Source organism: Lissotriton helveticus, chromosome 9, assembly GCF_964261635.1.
Source record: "Lissotriton helveticus chromosome 9, aLisHel1.1, whole genome shotgun sequence".
NCBI classification, from domain to species: Eukaryota; Metazoa; Chordata; class Amphibia; order Caudata; family Salamandridae; genus Lissotriton; species Lissotriton helveticus.
In genome coordinates this window covers 951620564-951639585 of record NC_136070.1, presented here as the reverse complement: position 1 = coordinate 951639585, position 19022 = coordinate 951620564, and the positions used below count along the sequence as shown (strand labels likewise).

The following is a 19022-nucleotide window of genomic DNA, read 5'->3' as shown; positions in this document are numbered from 1 at the left end:
ACAGCACCACTAAGCACCACACAGCATCAGTCAGCACCACCACAGCACAACCCAGAACCACCACAAAACTACTCAGCACCACCACAGCAACACTCAGCACTCCACCCTCCAAATCCACCCTCCAACACCAACTACACCCTCCAAATCCACCATCAAACACTCAAAAAAACAAAACCACAATCAAACTCCACCCTCCAAATACAAGTCCATCAAGTTATTTGCAAAAGTTTTACCAATTACCATTATACATTACAATAACTTTTATATTCGAGGCATATGGGCTGCAGATGGTACATTTATGAATAGATCGCCATCTGGTGTTGGGCTCGGATGATTGCACTTGTTTTTCTTCTGGAGAAGTCTTTGTCGTCATAGATGACTCCTCCTCTTGGTGTCAGTGCGCATAGGCATCGGCTCCATCCTTAGATTGTTTTTTTCCGCCATCGGGTTCGGATGAGGATCGAAGCGCTCCGGACCGACTTCGATAAAGAAGGTTATATTCGGCGCGTAACCCTTTCCAATTCGACGGTATTGTTATCGAACGCGACTTCACTTCCATACCGACGCGTTTCGAAGGACGACGACTACGAGAAACTCGAAGTAGTCCAGCCCGGGGTCCATGGAAAGGACTCAATTCAAAAAATGTCCAACGTGTGGTGCTAAGTTCCCACACAAGGACCTACACGAGGTGTGCAACCTCTGCTTGTCCCCTGAACACGAATCCAGGGACTGTGAGGCCTGTGCAGCGTTCTCTTCAAAGTCGACGATTAGAAACCGTCGAGCCCGAAGACACGAGGTATCGAGAATGCAGTCACAAGCAATCCCGGAGCTGTTCGAGGACCTGCACCCAGAAGAGGAGGAAGAAGAGGCCGACGAGGCGGGGTCGGAAGTGGACGAGTCCGACGTCGAGGAAATCGACGTCCAACAAACCGTGAGTGACGACGTCCCTTTACCAAAGAACAGACCCCGCACGGTGTCGACCCCGCCCTCGAGCCCGGTCAGACAACCGAAAAAAGTTTCCGACGCCCCGCCTTCGAGCCCGGCAACGAAACCGAAACACTCGGTCTCCCATCATGGTGGTTCCGATAAACGGACCACATCGACACCGAAGCTCCAAGTCAAGGAAAGCTCGAAGTCGAAGCAGTCCATGTCGACACCGAAACACGTTTCGACGTCAAACACCCTCGACACCGGGGACATCTTCGATACCGAGGACATCGTATCCGAATAAAATCTCGGTGCCGAAAATACAAATGGACAGTCAGAAGAAAAAACACCTTTCGGAACCGAAAACTGTGGTACCGACACAGGAATACAAGACCGATCCTAAACAAAAGACTCTGTTTATTGATCCAAAAACTGGCAAGGTAGTCACAGAACTACCTAAAAAGAGGAAGAATGAACATTCGGACGACAAAACTCATCCGAAGAAGAGAACAATGGGGACAAATACAACTCCTCCCCCTTCTCCAAAACCTAGACACACACCATCTTCTCCTCTTCCTCACAATAGACCAAATATTCCTCCCACACGACCATCTACACCTACAACAGATGTAGAGAGTGACACAGGGGAGGGGGAACATCCTGGGGATGATGAAGACACAATCCCAGAGGAGGCAGACCCATGGGAAGAGTACAATGTAGGGTCAGATAACGATAACGACCCTGAAATGTATCCTTCAAAACCTTCACCTCCTGATGATAATACTGGTTTTGCGCAACTCATTAATAGAGCAGCAACATATCACAAGGTAGAACTACATGCAGAACCTCAAATAGAGGATTTCTTATTAGAAACACTACCTACTGCACAAAGAACATCAGGAACACTACCAATGCTTAAGGGCCTTCTCAGTCATACATCAGAGATATTCAAAGACCCAGTGAGGGCTAGGGTACTGAACCCAAGAATCGATAAGAAATATAGGGCAGCTCCAAAAGACCCAATATACATTAAAGGGCAAATTCCTCTAGACTCACTAGTGGTCACAAACGCTCGTAAGAGAGCAAACTCTTTATCTACAGGAGAAGCTCCACCTCCTGACAAAGAGTCTAAGCTAATAGATGCCTCTGGCAAGAGAGTAGCATCTCAAGCGGCAAACAGCTGGCGCATAGCTAATACGCAAGCACTACTTGCAAGGTATGACAGAGCGCATTATGATGAATTAGAAAAACTCATCACACATCTCCCGAAAGAACATCAAAAGAGGGCAGATCAACTCATACAAGAAGGGAAGTTAATTACTAACACTTCCATAAAGTGCGCCCTAGACGCGGCAGACACTGCAGCAAGATCTACAAACACAAGCATCATGTTAAGGAGACATGCATGGCTCAGGGTATCAGGGTTCAAACAAGAGGTACAAACATCGTTACTGAACCAACCTTTTGATGGGAAAACACTTTTCGGCACAGGGACAGATGAGGCCTTAGAAAAGATGAAAAAGGATACGGATACGGAAACGGAAACGGCTAAATCAATGGGAGCATTGCAACAGCCGACACAAAGAGGTTCCTTTCGTAGGTCCACCTATAGAGGAGGATCCAAAAATACAGGTACAAGCCAGCAACAAACCTCTTTTACACCTACATCACCCAGAGGTAATTCTAGAGGGAGTTACAGAGGTAACAACAACAAGGGTAGAGGTCGCGGAAACAACAACAACCGCAACTCTCCAACCCCAAAGCAGTGACTTCATACAGCTCCCCCCAGACCATATAACACCGGTCGGGGGACGCCTATCACAGTTCCTACCTGTCTGGGAAAACATCACATCAGACAGGTGGGTGAGACAAATTATCCAACATGGTTATTGCCTGGAACTCACATCTACCCCACCAAGCATCCCCCCCAAACAGCGTCCAATGAAACAAGATCACCTGACACTGTTAAAACAAGAAGTACTATCCCTACTAGAAAAGCATGCCATAGAGAAGGTTCCACAGCACCAACAAGGAACAGGAGTATACTCACTATACTTCCTAATTCCCAAAAAGGACGGGTCTCTAAGGCCAATACTGGACCTGAGACCTCTCAACGCATACATAAATTCGGAACATTTCCACATGGTCACGCTCCAACAAGTACTTCCTTTACTGAAGAAAGGGGACTTTCTTTCTACACTGGATCTAAAAGACGCTTACTTTCATATCCCGATTCACAAAGCCCACAGGAAATACCTCAGGTTTGTGGTAGAAGGACAACATTATCAGTTCAAAGTCCTTCCGTTTGGTGTCACAACGGCACCAAGGGTGTTCACAAAATGCCTGGCAGTAGTGGCAGCTCACCTAAGAAGACAACAAATTCATGTCTTCCCATACTTGGACGACTGGCTAATAAAAGCCAAGTCACAAGAGGAATGTCTTCAAAACACACAAAAGACAATTCAGCTACTACACCAGCTAGGGTTCACAGTGAACTACACAAAGTCACACCTACAACCAAGCAAGGTTCAACAATATCTGGGGGCTACTATAGACACAGAAAAAGCCAAAGTATACCCCAATCCAGTCAGAATCCAAACTATGCTTACAATCATTCAAAGATTCCAGCCACAACACTCACTACCAGCAAGAGTGTTCATGCAGCTATTAGGGATGATGTCATCCTGCATACTGCTAATAACATATGCCAAACTACAAATGCGTCCGCTACAAGAATGCTTAGCGACACAGTGGAATCAGGCTCAAGGACAGATTACAGATCTGGTGTTGGTAGATGACCGCACACACCGCTCTCTGAAGTGGTGGAACACAACAAACATTGCCAAGGGGCGGTCGTTCCTAGAACCAATTCCACAGGTGACAATAACAGCGGACGCATCGCTCACAGGATGGGGAGCACATATGGAGAAATACACAGTACAAGGAAGGTGGAGTGTGCAGGAAAAACGACTGCACATCAATTACCTAGAACTACTAGCAGTGTTTCTAGCATTGAAAGCCTTCCAAATACATGTTACCAACAAAGCAGTCCTGATCAGAACAGACAACATGACAGCAATGTATTATATTCAAAAACAGGGGGGGACGCACTCTCTCCAACTATCCAGACTAGCACAGGAAATCTGGAGATGGGCCATTCCTCAAAACATCTATCTGTTAGCCGAACACCTACCAGGAGTCCAAAACCAGATAGCAGACATCTTAAGCAGACAGTCGGAACAAATACACGAATGGGAACTGCACCAACAAATACTGCAGCCATTCTTCCAAAGATGGGGACAGCCAGAGATAGACCTCTTTGCCACTCATCAGAACGCAAAATGCCAAAGCTTCGCGTCCAGGTACCCGCACCACCTGTCGCAGGGCAATGCGTTATGGATAAATTGGTCCAACAAATTTGCATACGCTTTTCCCCCTCTCCCACTAATCCCATTAGTGGTCAGAAAACTACAACAACAGTCAATGACCATGATACTAGTAGCACCCACGTGGGCAAGACAACCGTGGTTCACCACGCTCCTGCAACTCTCACAAGTGCCACATCAAAAGCTACAAATTCTACCCATGCACCTTACACAGAACCATGGAGAAATAATGCATCCAGATCCCACACAATTGAACCTAGCGATCTGGCTCCTGAAATCCTAGAATTTGGGTACTTAGATCTACCCCCAAATTGCATGGAGATAATTAAACAAGCGAGACGTCCCACCACCAGAGCATGCTATGCAGCTAAGTGGAAGAGGTTTGCTATACACTGTACTAATAACAATATCAACCCTCTGGACGTATCAACAAAGGAGATTATTTGCTACTTATTACACTTGCAGCAATGTAATCTAGCGTACACATCTATCAGGGTACACCTAGCAGCTATAGCAGCGTACCTACAAAACAGGCAACACATATCATTGTTCAGAGTACCAGCGATAAAAGCCTTCATGGAAGGCCTTAAAAGAGTCATTCCACCAAGATTACCACCTTCCCCAGTCTGGAACCTCAACGTAGTACTCACCAGACTAATGGGGCCACCTTTCGAACCTATGCATAGGTGCGAAATACAATTCCTTACATGGAAGGTGGCTTTCCTTATAGCCATTACCTCACTCAGGAGAGTAAGTGAATTACAGGCATTGACAATACAAGAACCATTCCTACAGTTACACCAGAATAAAGTGGTTCTTAGAACAAACCCAAAGTTCTTGCCTAAAGTAATTTCAGCATTTCACATCAACCAGCCAGTGGAACTACCAGTCTTCTTTCCAAAGCCACAGACGGTAGCAGAAAGGGCTCTACATACACTAGATGTCAAAAGAGCCATTTTGTACTACATAGAAAGAACACAAAACTTCAGGAAAACTAAACAACTATTTGTAGCATTTTCCCCAACACATAAGGGCAATCCTATCTCTAAAGCAGGCATCGCTAGATGGATTGTAAGATGTATACAAATATGTTACATTAAAGCAAAGAGAACATTAACTGTTCCTCCTAGAGCTCATTCTACACGAAAACTAGGAGCATCTATGGCATTCTTAGGGAACATTCCCCTAGATGACATATGTAGAGCAGCAACTTGGTCTACACCACATACATTCACAAAGCACTACTGTGTTGATGTACAGGCTGCACAACAAGCCAGAGTGGGCCAAGCTGTATTAAAAACTCTATTTCAAACAGTTGCGACAGACACTGGTGACCACCGCTAGGGAGGTAACTGCTGTACAATCTATTCATAAATGTACCATCTGCAGCCCATATGCCTCGAACGGAATATGCTACTTACCAGTATGCATCTGTTCTTGGCATAGAGGGCTGCAGAGTGGTACATGCCCTCCCTGCCTCCCCGGAAACCTGTGTCTGTCCCAACATTATCTTATTTAGATACACTTACATGGGCATATCTTTATGTATTATACTACACTACTCCATCTAACCCTACTATGGCAAAACAATCTAAGGATGGAGCCGATGCCCATGCGCACTGACACCAAGAGGAGGAGTCACCTATGACGACAAAGACTTCTCCAGAAGAAAAACAAGTGCAATCATCCGAGCCCAACACCAGATGGCGATCTATTCATAAATGTACCACTCTGCAGCCCTCTATGCCAAGAACAGATGCATACTGGTAAGTAGCATATTCCTTACAAATTAATTCATACATTTCATTAGAAGCCATTGTTATTTGTAATATCAATACATATAAGTCACATACAAACAACACATATTGTATTACAATTGCAAAAGGTGTCACATTAAAAAAATTAAACTATTGGCATTGTAAAATACAAAACTATTAATTCCTATATTTTCACTATTAAAAAACATAAATAAAAATTAATATCATTTAAAATACCAAAACATCAAACTTTCCTAATGCGAAACCTATTGCATTGCAAATGCTTGTTGTGATTTGGTGTAAATCTGTATAGTAGTTTTTGAGATATCAAGAGTCAAAAGAATATATATATTTAGATGGTTGGGCTTGCATGAGTCTCAGAGACTTTTGTAGGAGCGCCAATTTAAAAATAGAAGCCAGTATTAGATCCAGAACTAAAACCAAAAAACTGAAATTTCCATGTTCTAGTTAGCAGCATTAACTAGAACTTGCGCCTCCGTCATGTACCGACTATGACCTTGTTTCTTGTGGCTGCTTAGACAAGGCCTGTACTGACAGAGCAGGGCGTTGTGCAGTGGATTTCAGCCTGCATTACTTTCTGCTACAGCAAAGTGATTTGCCCACTCAGAGTTAAAAACTGTTCATTCATGTCGAAGCATATCAGTGACAATCGTGTTCAAGGCATGAGTGTCACGCCCTATTTAAAGGGCAAACACAACTGCCTGGACCTGAATACTTATAGCGGATTCCACTGCGGTTTCAAGCAGGCCTACAAAACCCGTTTCATAGGGGGTGAGCCAGCATTCCATTTTATGTCCTTGAGATTTCTGCTTGCTTTTCTGATTCAGGCATGCGAATCTGAAACATCACAGAAGTCAGGTGCACTTGCAGCCTCCCAGGCCCATCAGACTCACAGTGGCTCACTTTCTTCCCCACAGTCTGTGTCATCTTAAGTACATATACACTATTGGTATGGTCACCATATTCTTTGCTCTACCCACTATACACTTATACTTACCTGCTGTGCAGAAAACAATCTTAATAATGGATTTTGTGTCATGCAAATTCCCTACTAAGGGAAGAGTTCTTTAAAAAATAAAAACAACTTGTAACTTCCAAGCCCAACACTATCTGGCAGGAGTAGGGAGCGCATGTTCGCCTACAGCACTACAAGCTACGAACAGATACGTACAGAGTAAGTAACATAATCCTTTTTTTCCAGTTTAGTAAATGAGGTTGTTTTTTGTTAGCAAGGTAGTGGTTAGAGAGGGGAAGGGAACTTTTTTTTGTATTTCTCATTATTATTGAAATTGTACCTGCAAGTTTTGCAACTAAGCATGTTTTTTTTTCTAGTCTGAAGATTACACCCCTGACCTAGCCAATCTTACCACTGAGAAGACTAAAGTGCACCAGCGGAGCATGGAACACCCATCTCCAGAGCAGATTTTTGGATTGCAAAAGCATGTATTGGATGAGCGCTCCAGAGAGACTGCATTGGAAGAGGGTTCCAAGGAGAATGAACACCACAGAAGTAGCCCAGAACATCATATTTGTGAGCAAACACAAGGGATGAAACATTTTGTTACATATGAAGATTCAAGATTAGCAGAACTGGAAGGTGATGCTTTGAATCATGGTCCCAAGGAGAATGAACAGTGCAGAAGAAGCCCAGAACTTCAGATTTGCGAGCAAACACAAGGATTGCGGCATTTTGTAACAAGTGAAAATTCTAGAATATCAGAACTTGACGAGGATCTCATGAGGAATACACAGTGCAGTGGAAGCCAAGAACCATTGCCATGCTGGCAGCCCTTAAGACTGAACCAGTTTGTATGTGGTGAAGACTCTCAAATAGATGAGAACCTTATTCAAGCAAATGTAGCCCCTTGCAGTCCTTTGCCTTCTCAAACGGAGGTTGATAAAGCCACAAAGTCTTTACAGAGCCTCATGAATGAATTTGGGTTAAGCTTAGCAACTGTCACTCAGGCGTTCCTGAAAAACAGTGGAGAACTTAAGGCAACAAAATACTTCCTAAAAAATAGTGTGCGCCCTGATGGATATCCTATCTGGTCCAGGCAGGATGACCTAGACTTACAGAATGAAAATAGCCAGCTCATATGTAACCTGAACAATAAATTTGGAGCTGGCAATGTTGCAAAACGAATTGCGTTTCTGAGGAGTTAGCTGTCAATGTTGTACAGCATTGCCAAATAAAAACTGTTTTATGTTCCATGTTGAAGTATATAGAGAGATTATATGTAGATATATGGTTTCATAGTTTTTGGTTGATAATTATTCAATATGCAAAGAAATGGATGTCTTGCTTGTGTAACAAGATGTTCATGATGATTCTCTGGTATGCTGTTTCTGTATTTTTTACAAGGTTGTTTAACAGATTCTCCGAAGTCTGGGAATTAAGTGAAATAATGGCTTCTGCGTCATAGGATCTGCATTGATAGTCATGAATGTTAAAATAATTCCCGGCTGCATGTGTGGACCTCAGAAAAAAGCAGGCCATGAAGAACCATTCTAACATTTGTGACTTCAGTGAAGATTTCTAAGATGCAGAACTTCGACTATAAGTGAGTATCCTTTTCCAACTTTATAATTCTATTGCTTGGCAACTCTAGAAAATGTCCCCTATGAGCTTTCCAGTTTCATATAAAATTAATTATATATTTTTAATTAATAAAGAAACATTATTGGTAAACGTGTATACTGTTGCTAACATTTGAAAGTCATCAAAGGACTGTGTTTAGGCCCTCACTACCAGTGACCTCTCAATTCCGATGGGGCTGGTAACAGCAGTAACTGGTTCCATCAGAAGTTTAAGATATGCACGAACACTGCGAATCTGTTTATTTTCATATGAAGATTTTGGATGCTGAAAACAGTGCACAGGATCCCTGCCAACCAGGACCCCTGTGCCAGAGCTCCTTTGCCAAAGCTCCTTCCGTAAAACTGTACCATGATTGGCACAACTTCAGACCCCCCTGTAAGTTCCTATTAAATGGTACCCCTGATACCTAGGGCATTGGGACTGAAGAGGGTCCCCTAGGGGCCCCTCACCAAGACCATACCAACTGCCACTGCAGCCTGCAGGCCTTGGCACAGAGAAAAACAACAAAGTCTACATGGCATCTGCCTGTGTGCCATGTCAGGCAGCACTGCCTAAGGTATAGGTAAGTCACCCATCTAGCAGGCCTTACGAGCCCTAAGGTAGGGTGCACTATATCTGAGTGGGCATATCTGCATGAGCATATATGCCCCTGCAATATTTAAGTCTATTCTTAATATTGTAAATGCCACAGATGCCATAGAGAATATGTGGGCTGGAAACTCGAAAACTTGAGTTCCACAGCACCATAATGGCTTTACTGAACCCAGGAGTGGTTCGTACCAAACTCTGATTAATAAACTCACAAAGATACCAGTGTTGGATATATTAGAACATGTACTCAGAGGGCACCTCGGAGGCACCGCTTAAAAACCTACCAACCCTGGTGTGGTTTGTTGACTGGCTTTAGACAGCCTGTCACCACCAGATATGTGTCTGGACACATGGGGTGAGAGCTTTTGATCTCTAAGGCCAGAAACACAAGCCCATCCTGGGCAGATGGTGTCACATCTCCTACTTCAGGCAGGCGCAGTGCGCAAGAGGGAAACTTCAAAGGCATTGGAGCTTTTGTAACGCAGCAGATGGCAGCCCCTGGTTCAAATCCCCACTTTTAGTGGGAGAACTGGCAGGAAATCTAAGTGAGAATTGGAGTTGTGCCCCATTTCGCCAACTCCACCACTCAGGTGCTGGAGGAGAAATTAAGCACATTTTTCAGTGACCACCATCTTGAAGAGGGTGGTACTTATCCAATCAGGGCTAGGACTATTACCCCTCCCACAAGAGGGTGGAAGAGTAGAGGGTGTATACACCTCAGGTAAGGGACCCATTGGTCCCTACGTATCACTCCAATGTAACACTCCTAAATCTAGTAATTTAGGTGGCAGACCCTGAAGTGTAGATTCCTGGTTACTTACAAAGCCTAGACACAGAAGAGCTGCAACAGCAAGAAAGCAGAAGCACCAGCCGGCCTGTCTGCTGCCTTTCGCCCCTGCTACGTAAGTCGACTCGTCCTGCAGGCTCAGTGACCTCCAAAACCTTGGGAGGACTGCCTGCTCCAATTCACATCAAAAAACCCCTGTGGACTGTCAGACCTGTCTAGAAGAAGTCCTCTTTAAAGCCCAAGAGCTCTGCCCTGAGGAACTGTGAAACTGCCGCTGGACCCACCTCTACACCAGACGGCCACGGCCAAAGTCCAAGTGGCCCATTGGTCTTGCAAAGGTTCACCCTGTGATTCTGAGCAAGAGTCCATCTTGGGTTGACCCCTGCCAGATTCCACATCGACTCCTGCAGCCTCTACACAACAACATCCCCCCCCTCTCTAATAGCAACCTGCTCCGGTAAGCCATTTCTGACATCTAAGGCCATCCCTGCACCCAAGGCCCCTAGGCCCCTAGGCCTAGGGGAGACGACCAATGGTGTCCCTGTGTCCCCAAGCATCAATACTTACCTGGGCAGCTGTTGGTTTTCTTTGTCCAGCTTGCATTGGGTGCCCAACGCTGTGTTGGCACTTTGCACCCTGCTGCTTCTCTGCCTTTGAGGGTGTATGTTTGGTGCTGCCCTGTGGCCCCTCCAGTCTTTGCCTAAACTCTTGGAGACTGACCCCCGACACCGCTTTCACCTACCTGTAAACAGTGCATCTTTAATCAACCTCAGTATCCATTGGTTGGCATTCTCAAGCTTATTTTTAAAAAATTGGTGTGGATCTCCTTTTTGAGTCGTGTCATTTATTAATCACTGTGTGCATAACAAATGCCTTACACTCCTCTGTGTTAGGCCTAAGGCTGCTCAACCACTACCACAGCCTTGTACACTTCTGGGGGAATCTCTGGATTCTTTAAGCGATATAACCAATTATTGATATATCACATAAACAGCCAGCTTCCTACAGTGAAGTTATAGGGAAAATTACTGAGACGCTCGGAATAAGGAACTTAGCATCCAGTTCTATTTCTTCATTTGTTGGGCATCAGATTTCCAACCAACCAACCAACAGAGTTACTCACTGAGGTTTGCTGAACAGTTCTATTTGCCTAATCCTTAATCCACACACTATTTTGCACATGTCGTGAATTTGCACCAAGCAACTGTTACTCTTTTAATATTTTAAATACTGTTGTCATACTGTCAGGTAGTTTGTACCTCTTATCCAGACTTCTTTCTCTCTTGCACTCCACTCTCCGGTCCACCACGGTCTTCCCTTGTGCCGATTGAGTGGAGAGAGTTGGGCTTGGTGGGGCTGGCTGAGACGTCAACGGCCGCCATCTTGAGCAGTTGACGTTCTGGTCATACCACACCGCTCGGGCTATCGGACTCCGCTCTACTACATAAACCAGCCCGGACGCGCAGCGGGCGAGCCAAAAGCAAGCATGTCTGCACCCCGGACAGAGCTCAGCACCAGACACTCTGCTGAAACCGGGATCCATCTGGAAACCATGATTTCATGCTCGAGAAGTAAGCTTCTGATAGATAGATCTGCCGTGTGGATTCCTCACCTTGTGAATATCCCCCTGCGTCAGCAACATTCGGAAATTCTTTTTGTAGCTTCGCGCCGACGTGGACTCGGACGTCACAGAGGCACGGCATCGCTCGCGACTCTGCTGACGTCACCGACGCCTACAATAGGCCCACGCCGGCGTGATGACATCAGTTCCATTTTTTCCGCGTCGTTGACGCTAACGGTTTTCTGGGATCGTCTGTAGCCTTTACTGTAACTTTGTTACTTGCTAAATTTCTAGTCTCTTTATCTTCTCATTTTCAACATGACCTCGAAGAAGACCGGATTTAAAGCTTGCGGAGAATGTAACAAAATAATGTCCATTACAGATCTGCATGAATGCTGTTTGTGGTGTCTGAGCTCCGACCACGACGTCGAGGACTGCCAGTCCTGCAAGAAGATGACACCAAAGGCCCTCTGGGAGAGAGAAGCAAAACTTCTAGTTGCCAAGTTTAAAGAAGGAAAAGAAAAGAAGTCGTCAAGATCGCGAACTCGACGATCGAAGTCAAGATCTCGATCGAGGTCGCGGTCGGATTCGTCCTCGGCCCATGCTTCAAGATCTTCTAGAAAGAAGCATAAAAAGAGAACCCATGAATCCCGACATCGATCGAGGAAGGAGTCGGGTTCCAAGCCGAAGTCACAAGTGAAACTGGTCGAGAAGGTAGTTTCTTCGGCTTCGGAGGATCACGATGTGGAGGTTGAGGCGTTGCATGCGAACTCACCGAGTTCACCGAAGCAGAAGACTGTTCCATCTCCGGACCCATCCCATCCTTCAGGTCGGGAGGATGAAGGTGAGGAGGAGGAGGTTGGTGAGGGTGGAGCTCAGATGCCCGAAGGTCGTACGACTCCGGTGCACCAGCCCGAAGAAGTCGACGTCGTTTCGACTCCACGCCCTCAAGAGCAACCTGGGGGTTCATACCCAGCCTTCCCGGCTCCAGGTCAGGATCCCACGCATTTCCTGAATGCGATGTTCGGGATTTATTCAAGGGCTATGCACCCCTCTGGGGCTCCTACTGGCCCATGGGTCCGATGGCATATGGTCTGGGTGTTCCTCATTCCTATGCACCTGCGCCCTTTATGCCTTTTAAGCCGGCTCCGACGCCGCATTGGCATTATCCGACTCCGGCGAGGCCTTCTACTCCGAAGCCATCGACGCCGAGATCGATGACTCCGATTCCTTCGACTCCAGTTCCATCGACTTTGATGCCGAACCCTGAGCGGCGTCGTGAATCTCTCCCTCGTCCGACGTCGAGTTCGACACCGGCTCCGTCTGAGTCGATCGCGGATCCGACAGCTTCGAATGTGAAGCTGAGATCTAGGCGTGAAGCCCAAAGATTAATGGAAGAGGAAAGATATCGAGAGGAGAATCTGGAGGAGGGCGAACTACAGGATTCTGAGGACCCTTTTAAGGACCTGTCTGTAGCTAGTGGCCTTGAACTGTCACCTGAATGGGACCTTGTTTCGGTTTCTAATGAACCCTCAAAGGATGTGACACCTTATCATGTGGTGATAAAGAAAGCCGCAAATGTATTGAACATTACTCTACCATCTGCAGAATTTAAATCTAATCTGCTCACAGAGGTCCTTCACTCTCCTTCTTCAGTGACTGAACCTTTACTACCTTTTAATGATGCCTTAAAGGATCCAATTTTAGAAATTTGGAAAAATCCTGTTTCAGCTCCTGCTGTATCTAGAGCTGTAGCTAGGAGGTATAGAGCAGCTCCTGAAGACCTGGAATTTTTAACATCTCATCCTCTGCCGGAGAGTTTGGTGGTGCAGGCTGCCTGTTCCAAAAGATCTACGGGTGCGTTTCCGCAGGTCCCAGCGGAAAAGGAGTCGAGAAAGCAGGATCAGGCTGCTAAAAGGTCTTTTCCTCTGCCAGTATGGCTTTAAAATCCACAAATGCAACCTGCTTGATGGGGCGTTATATCCACGCTCTTATGGACACTGTGAAACAATTGATGCCCAAAATACCTGAGGAGGATAGGAAAGACTTTCAGGAGGTAATTTCTGATACTCAAGCTGCAGCAAGGCAGGTTATCCAAAGTGGATTGGACACGGCTGATTCTGTGGCGAGGATCATGGGTTCTTCAGTTGCGACAAGGAGAGCCGCATGGCTTAAATCTAGTGAGTTTTCCACTGATGTCCAGGCTGCATTGATGGATCTTCCTTTTGACGGGTCTGGATTGTTTGGGAAGAAGGCAGACACTGCTTTGGAACGCTTTAAAGATAGCAGAGCAACAGCAAAGTCGTTGGGCCTTCAGACCAGGGGCACTTTTGTAAGACGTTCAAGAGGATTTGGCAGATCTTCTTTTCGAAACTATAAGTCAACCCAACAGCAGCCACAGCAGCAGCAAAACACTTTATACAGAGCTTATAGAGGCAAACAAAGGGCCCGAGCTCGGGCCGTAATGCTTCCTCCTCTTCCTCCTCTTCCCCATCCCAGCCCCCAGCCACAGCAGCAAAGCAGCCCTAGATCCACCATTCTGGATCATGTGGGCCCAGTGGGGGGCCGGCTTACCCATTTTCTACAAGATTGGGAATTAATAACATCGGATCTTTGGGTTCTCAATCTTGTGGAGAATGGGTATGCTCTTCCCTTTCGGGAATTTCCCCCAAATTATCCTCCTTGCCAGGGTTATTGTTCGGAGGACCACCTGCTTCTCCTGCAGGAAGAAGTCCTGGCATTGTTTCGAAAAGGTGCGATAGACGTGGTTCCAGAGCAGGAGAGGGGTCAGGGATGCTACTCCCGGTATTTCCTGATCCCCAAAAAGGATGGCAGGCTTCGGCCAATTCTGGATCTCAGGATCTTGAACCTTTACCTGAAACAGGAAAAGTTCAAGATGCTCACTCTTGCACAGGTTCTTCAAGCGCTGCTGGAAGAAGATTGAATGGTGTCAATCGACTTGCAGGATGCGTATTTTCATATTCCCATCTTGAAGTCGCACAGAAAGTATCTCCGTTTTACGGTTGGGTCGCAACACTACCAGTTTGGGGTCCTTCCGTTTGGTCTTACTACTGCGCCTCGAGTCTTCACCAAGGTGATGGCGGTGGTGGCAGCACATCTCAGGAGGTCGGGGATACATGTGTTCCCGTATCTGGAAGACTGGTTGATCAAAGCGGAGTCGCCGGAGAAGGTGCTCCATCATCTGCAAGAGACAACTCAGTTGTTGCACAGGTTGGGTTTTTCGATAAATGTACCCAACTCTCACCTGGTGCCCTCCCAGCGCAACCTGTTCATAGGTGCGGTACTGGACACTACTGTTTGTCGTGCATTCCCTCCACCTCAAAGGATTTGCGACATTCAGGAAATGATTCCTTTGTTCTGCAATGGAGCGGTCGTTCCAATCCTGAAGGTTCTTCGCCTGCTCGGTCTGTTGGCTTCTTGCATTCTATTGGTCAACCATGCACGCTGGCATATGAGGGCACTCCAGTGGTATCAGCACAACGGAGATCTCAGGGAGTCTGTGAGGATCTCCAGAGAAACTGCAGCGGATCTGACTTGGTGGAGCGTGGAAGGCAATCTGTCGCAGGGAAAGCCTTTTCATCTTCCTCCATCGGTGGCCACAGTAATTACGGATGCATCCACTCTCGGGTGGGGTGCTCATCTGGGGGACCTGGAGGTCAAGGGTCTTTGGTCTCCAGAGGAAAGGTTGCTTCACATCAACCTTCTGGAATTACGGGCAATACGTCTGGCACTCAAGGCCTTCTTCCCTTCCCTTCGCGGTCGGTCGGTTCAGGTCCTGACGGACAACACGACCGCGATGTGGTATATCAACAAGCAGGGAGGAGTGGGGTCGCAGTGTCTCTGCAGAGAGGCTCTGCGTCTCGGGTCCTGGGTTCAGGACCACCAGATTTGTCTGATGGCAAATCATCTGGCCGGAGTTCAGATCGTGCGAGCGGACAGTCTCAGTCGGCAGTTCTCGGCCGACCACGAGTGGAGGCTTCACCCAGAGGTGGTTCGTCATGTCTTTCGGACGTGGGGGACTCCTCAGGTGGACCTGTTCGCCACTCACGAGAACGCTCACTGCCTGTCATTCTGCAGTCTCCAGTATCCGATGCAAGGAGCCTTGGGGGACGCGTTTCAGTTGAGTTGGAGCTCGCAACTCCTTTACGCGTTTCCTCCCATACCTTTGATTCCTCGGGTTCTGAGGAAAATTCGCTAAGACCGGGCCCAAGTTATATTGATCGCCCCGGATTGGCCAAGAAGGGTGTGGTACTCAGACCTTCTCCACCTCTCTTCTCACCCGCCGCTCCGTCTCCCTCACAGGGCAGATCTCCTCTCACAGATGATGGGGCAGGTTCTACACCCCCACCTCCAGACCTTACACCTTCATGCCTGGAGATTGAACGGGGCAACCTGAGTTCTTTTTCTCTCCCGCCTGATGTGGTGGATGTCATCTTGTCAGCCAGGCGTGACTCCACTAAGTCCATCTATTCTTATAGGTGGTCAAGATTTGTCACTTGGCGTGGGGAGAAATCTATAGACCCTTTGAGAGCCCATTTGTCTGATGTTCTCCAGTTTGCCCTTTCTCTGGCGCAACAGGGTCTTGCCGTTGCTACAGTGAAGGGCTATCATTCAGCGCTGTCGGCAATTCTCTGTTTGCCTGATCAGCCTTCTCTTTTCAAATCTCCTGTGGTTTTAAGATTTTTGAAGGGCCTCACAAATAAGTTCCCTCCTACTCCTTTTATTGTTCCTCATTGGGATTTGAATCTTGTGTTGACCTATTTGATGGGCTCTCCCTTCGAACCCTTGCACAAGTGTCCCATGAGGCTTCTTTCTTTTAAAACGGTCTTCTTGGTTGCAATTACCTCGGCAAGGAGGATAAGTGAGCTTCAGGCTCTTAGTTCCAAGCCCCCATTCTTGACCATTCATGCTGAAAGAATGGTTCTCAGGACCAGGGCTGCTTTTCTGCCTAAGGTGGTGACTCCCTTCCATCTGGGACAATTCATTACCCTTCCTACCTTTTATCCTCCCCCTCACCCTTCCAAGGAGGAGGAGTGGCTTCATCGGTTGGACCCAAAGAGAGCAGTCAGTTTCTATCTCGATAGGACTAAAGACTATTGTGTTGATGATCAACTCTTCGTGGGTTTTGCTGGCTGTAAGAAGGGCAGAGCGGTGCACAAGCGCACACTTTCCAGGTGGATAATCCTGTGCATCAAGATTTGCTACTCTCTGGCGGGTAAGGACCCTCCTGAGGGTATTAGAGCACATTCAACTAGAGCAAAGTCTGCAACATCTGCTTTGTCTAGAGGTGTTCCAGTTGAGGACATTTGCAGAGCGGCGACTTGGGCCTCCCTCCACACTTTTGCGAAGCATTACTGCTTGGATACCGAGGTGAGGAGGGACGGCCACTTCGCGCGTTCTGTCCTCCAAGATTTCCTGGTATAGCAGAGTGGACACCCTCCTCCGGGAGTGGGGACTGCTGTGGGACTCTATTCACAAGGTGAGGAATCCACACGGCAGATGTATCTATCAGAAGAACAAGGTACTTACCTTCGGTAACGCTTTTTCTGGTAGATACAATATCTGCCTGTGGATTCCTCACTGACCCACCCTCCTCCCCGTTGTCCACTCTTCTATACCAGTGTTTCTGTTATATATTTATCTTGTTGTAAAATGTTTTATTGCATTTACTTCACACTGTGTGTGTTACCTTGATATTGGTACTGCGTATACTGTGTATATGTCTACTGTCATTGGTCCGTCCGTCTGCCTCGAAGGCACGGAAAAAAGGGCGGAACTGATGTCATCACGCCGGCGTGGGCCTATTGTAGGCGTCGGTGACGTCAGCGGAGTCGCGAGCGATGCCGTGCCTCTGTGACGTCCGAGTCCACGTCGGCGCGAAGCTACAAAAAGAATTTCCGAATGCTGCTGACGCAGGGGGATATTCACAAGGTGAGGAATCCACAGGCAGATATTGTATCTACCAGAAAAAGCGTTCCCGAAGGTAAGTAACTTGTTCTTCTGGAGCGATCTCACATTAACCTGTGTTGCCCTGGTCTAGTTTTTAGGTCTCATGTAGCGTTACAGTGCAACGCGCTGCTCACTCTGTGAGACCTCTTGTGAGCAAGGAGATTTCAGGAGACTTGAAGCCCTGCCCATCATTTTCATTGGGTCGCGTCAGTGTTTATGCTAAACGCTGGCTTCCCATTAAAAATTATGCTTTTTAGCCACTGCCCTTTCGTCCGGCCCATGCGGACTGGCTCGTATGCTTCATGGCTCTCGAGAAGCACTTTCTTATCTTTAGGGGGGGGCCATCTGTTTCTAAATAGCATGACCTTCGCGCGACCATGCTAATTAGAAACAGATCCCCCCCCCTAGGTAAGAAAAACTGCAGGCACTACCCTGCACACTGAGGTCTCCTCGCTTCAGTGTCCCAAACACCCCCCCTAAGAGCACACGTTCGCTCAGGGAGCCTCTCCTCGCTTTTTTGGATTCCCTGTTAGGATGGCGTTCCCGTAGTCGATTTTAGAGAGAACTAGGGATTGGACTACTGTCTGGAGGTCATCATGGGGAAGAAAAGGTTTCAAATTATTGAGGTGTTTTGGACAGAAAAGAGCATTTTTTGCAGAGTTTGTGATGTGGGCCTCTATTAAGTTCTTGTCAAGGGTGATGCCTAGAGATTTAGCTGAGTCAAATAGAACGAGGGGGCAGTTTAGGGCAACTAGATTCTAGATCCACTCTTGGATTGGACGATGGTTGCTTTTTGGAGAGAATAGGATTAGTTCGGTTTTATCTGGGTGAACTTTAAGTGGTTAACGTTGAACCAAGTTTAGATCTCGGTTAGAGTGGCATTGAGGTGTTGGATGTCGCTGAGAGACTTGATTTTGAAATAGATTTGGGTGTCATCCGCGTAAAGGTGGTAATTTATTAAACAGTTTTCTATAGCGCGAACAAGACCCTTGGGAATCGGAGCGCTTCACATTACATGAGATATAATAGTCAATCTTGTAAAACGAGATTACATTAGACAATTTTAGTTCGGTATACTACCAAAAAGGGTTGACGAGGATTACACGGTTATATAGAATAAACAATGTCCTGAGGTAGGTTAGGTAATAGTTATATGTGGAGTACTAGGTCTTCCTGAATATGATTGTTTTTAAGTGTCTTTTCCTGTGCCTTCTATATTCTCCAGTCAATGGGATATCTTGGACGTCTCCGAGTCGAAGAGTTAGTGCCGAGCTATCTTGCCTATGGAAGGAACTTACTCATTAGAAATATCTTGGTTTCCATCTTAAAAATTGCTGAGTTTGGAATTTTTCTGATATTCGGGGGAAGTGAGTTCCAGATTCTAGGGGCCGCTCATGAGAACGCTCTATCACAGTATTTTTTC

At 46.7% G+C, this 19022-nt stretch overlaps 1 protein-coding gene across 1 annotated transcript in view; it reads left to right on the top strand.

The window, feature by feature from the left end:
* Window positions 1–8304, top strand: part of LOC144782067 (uncharacterized) — a 145110-nt gene extending 136806 nt beyond the window's left edge. The window contains exon 3 of the mRNA XM_078661211.1: window positions 7424–8304. Coding sequence (XP_078517337.1) covers window positions 7424–8254 — 831 coding nt within the window. The 3' untranslated portion in view covers window positions 8255–8304. The remainder of the gene's footprint in view (window positions 1–7423) is intronic.
* Window positions 8305–19022: the final 10718 nt, after the last annotated feature.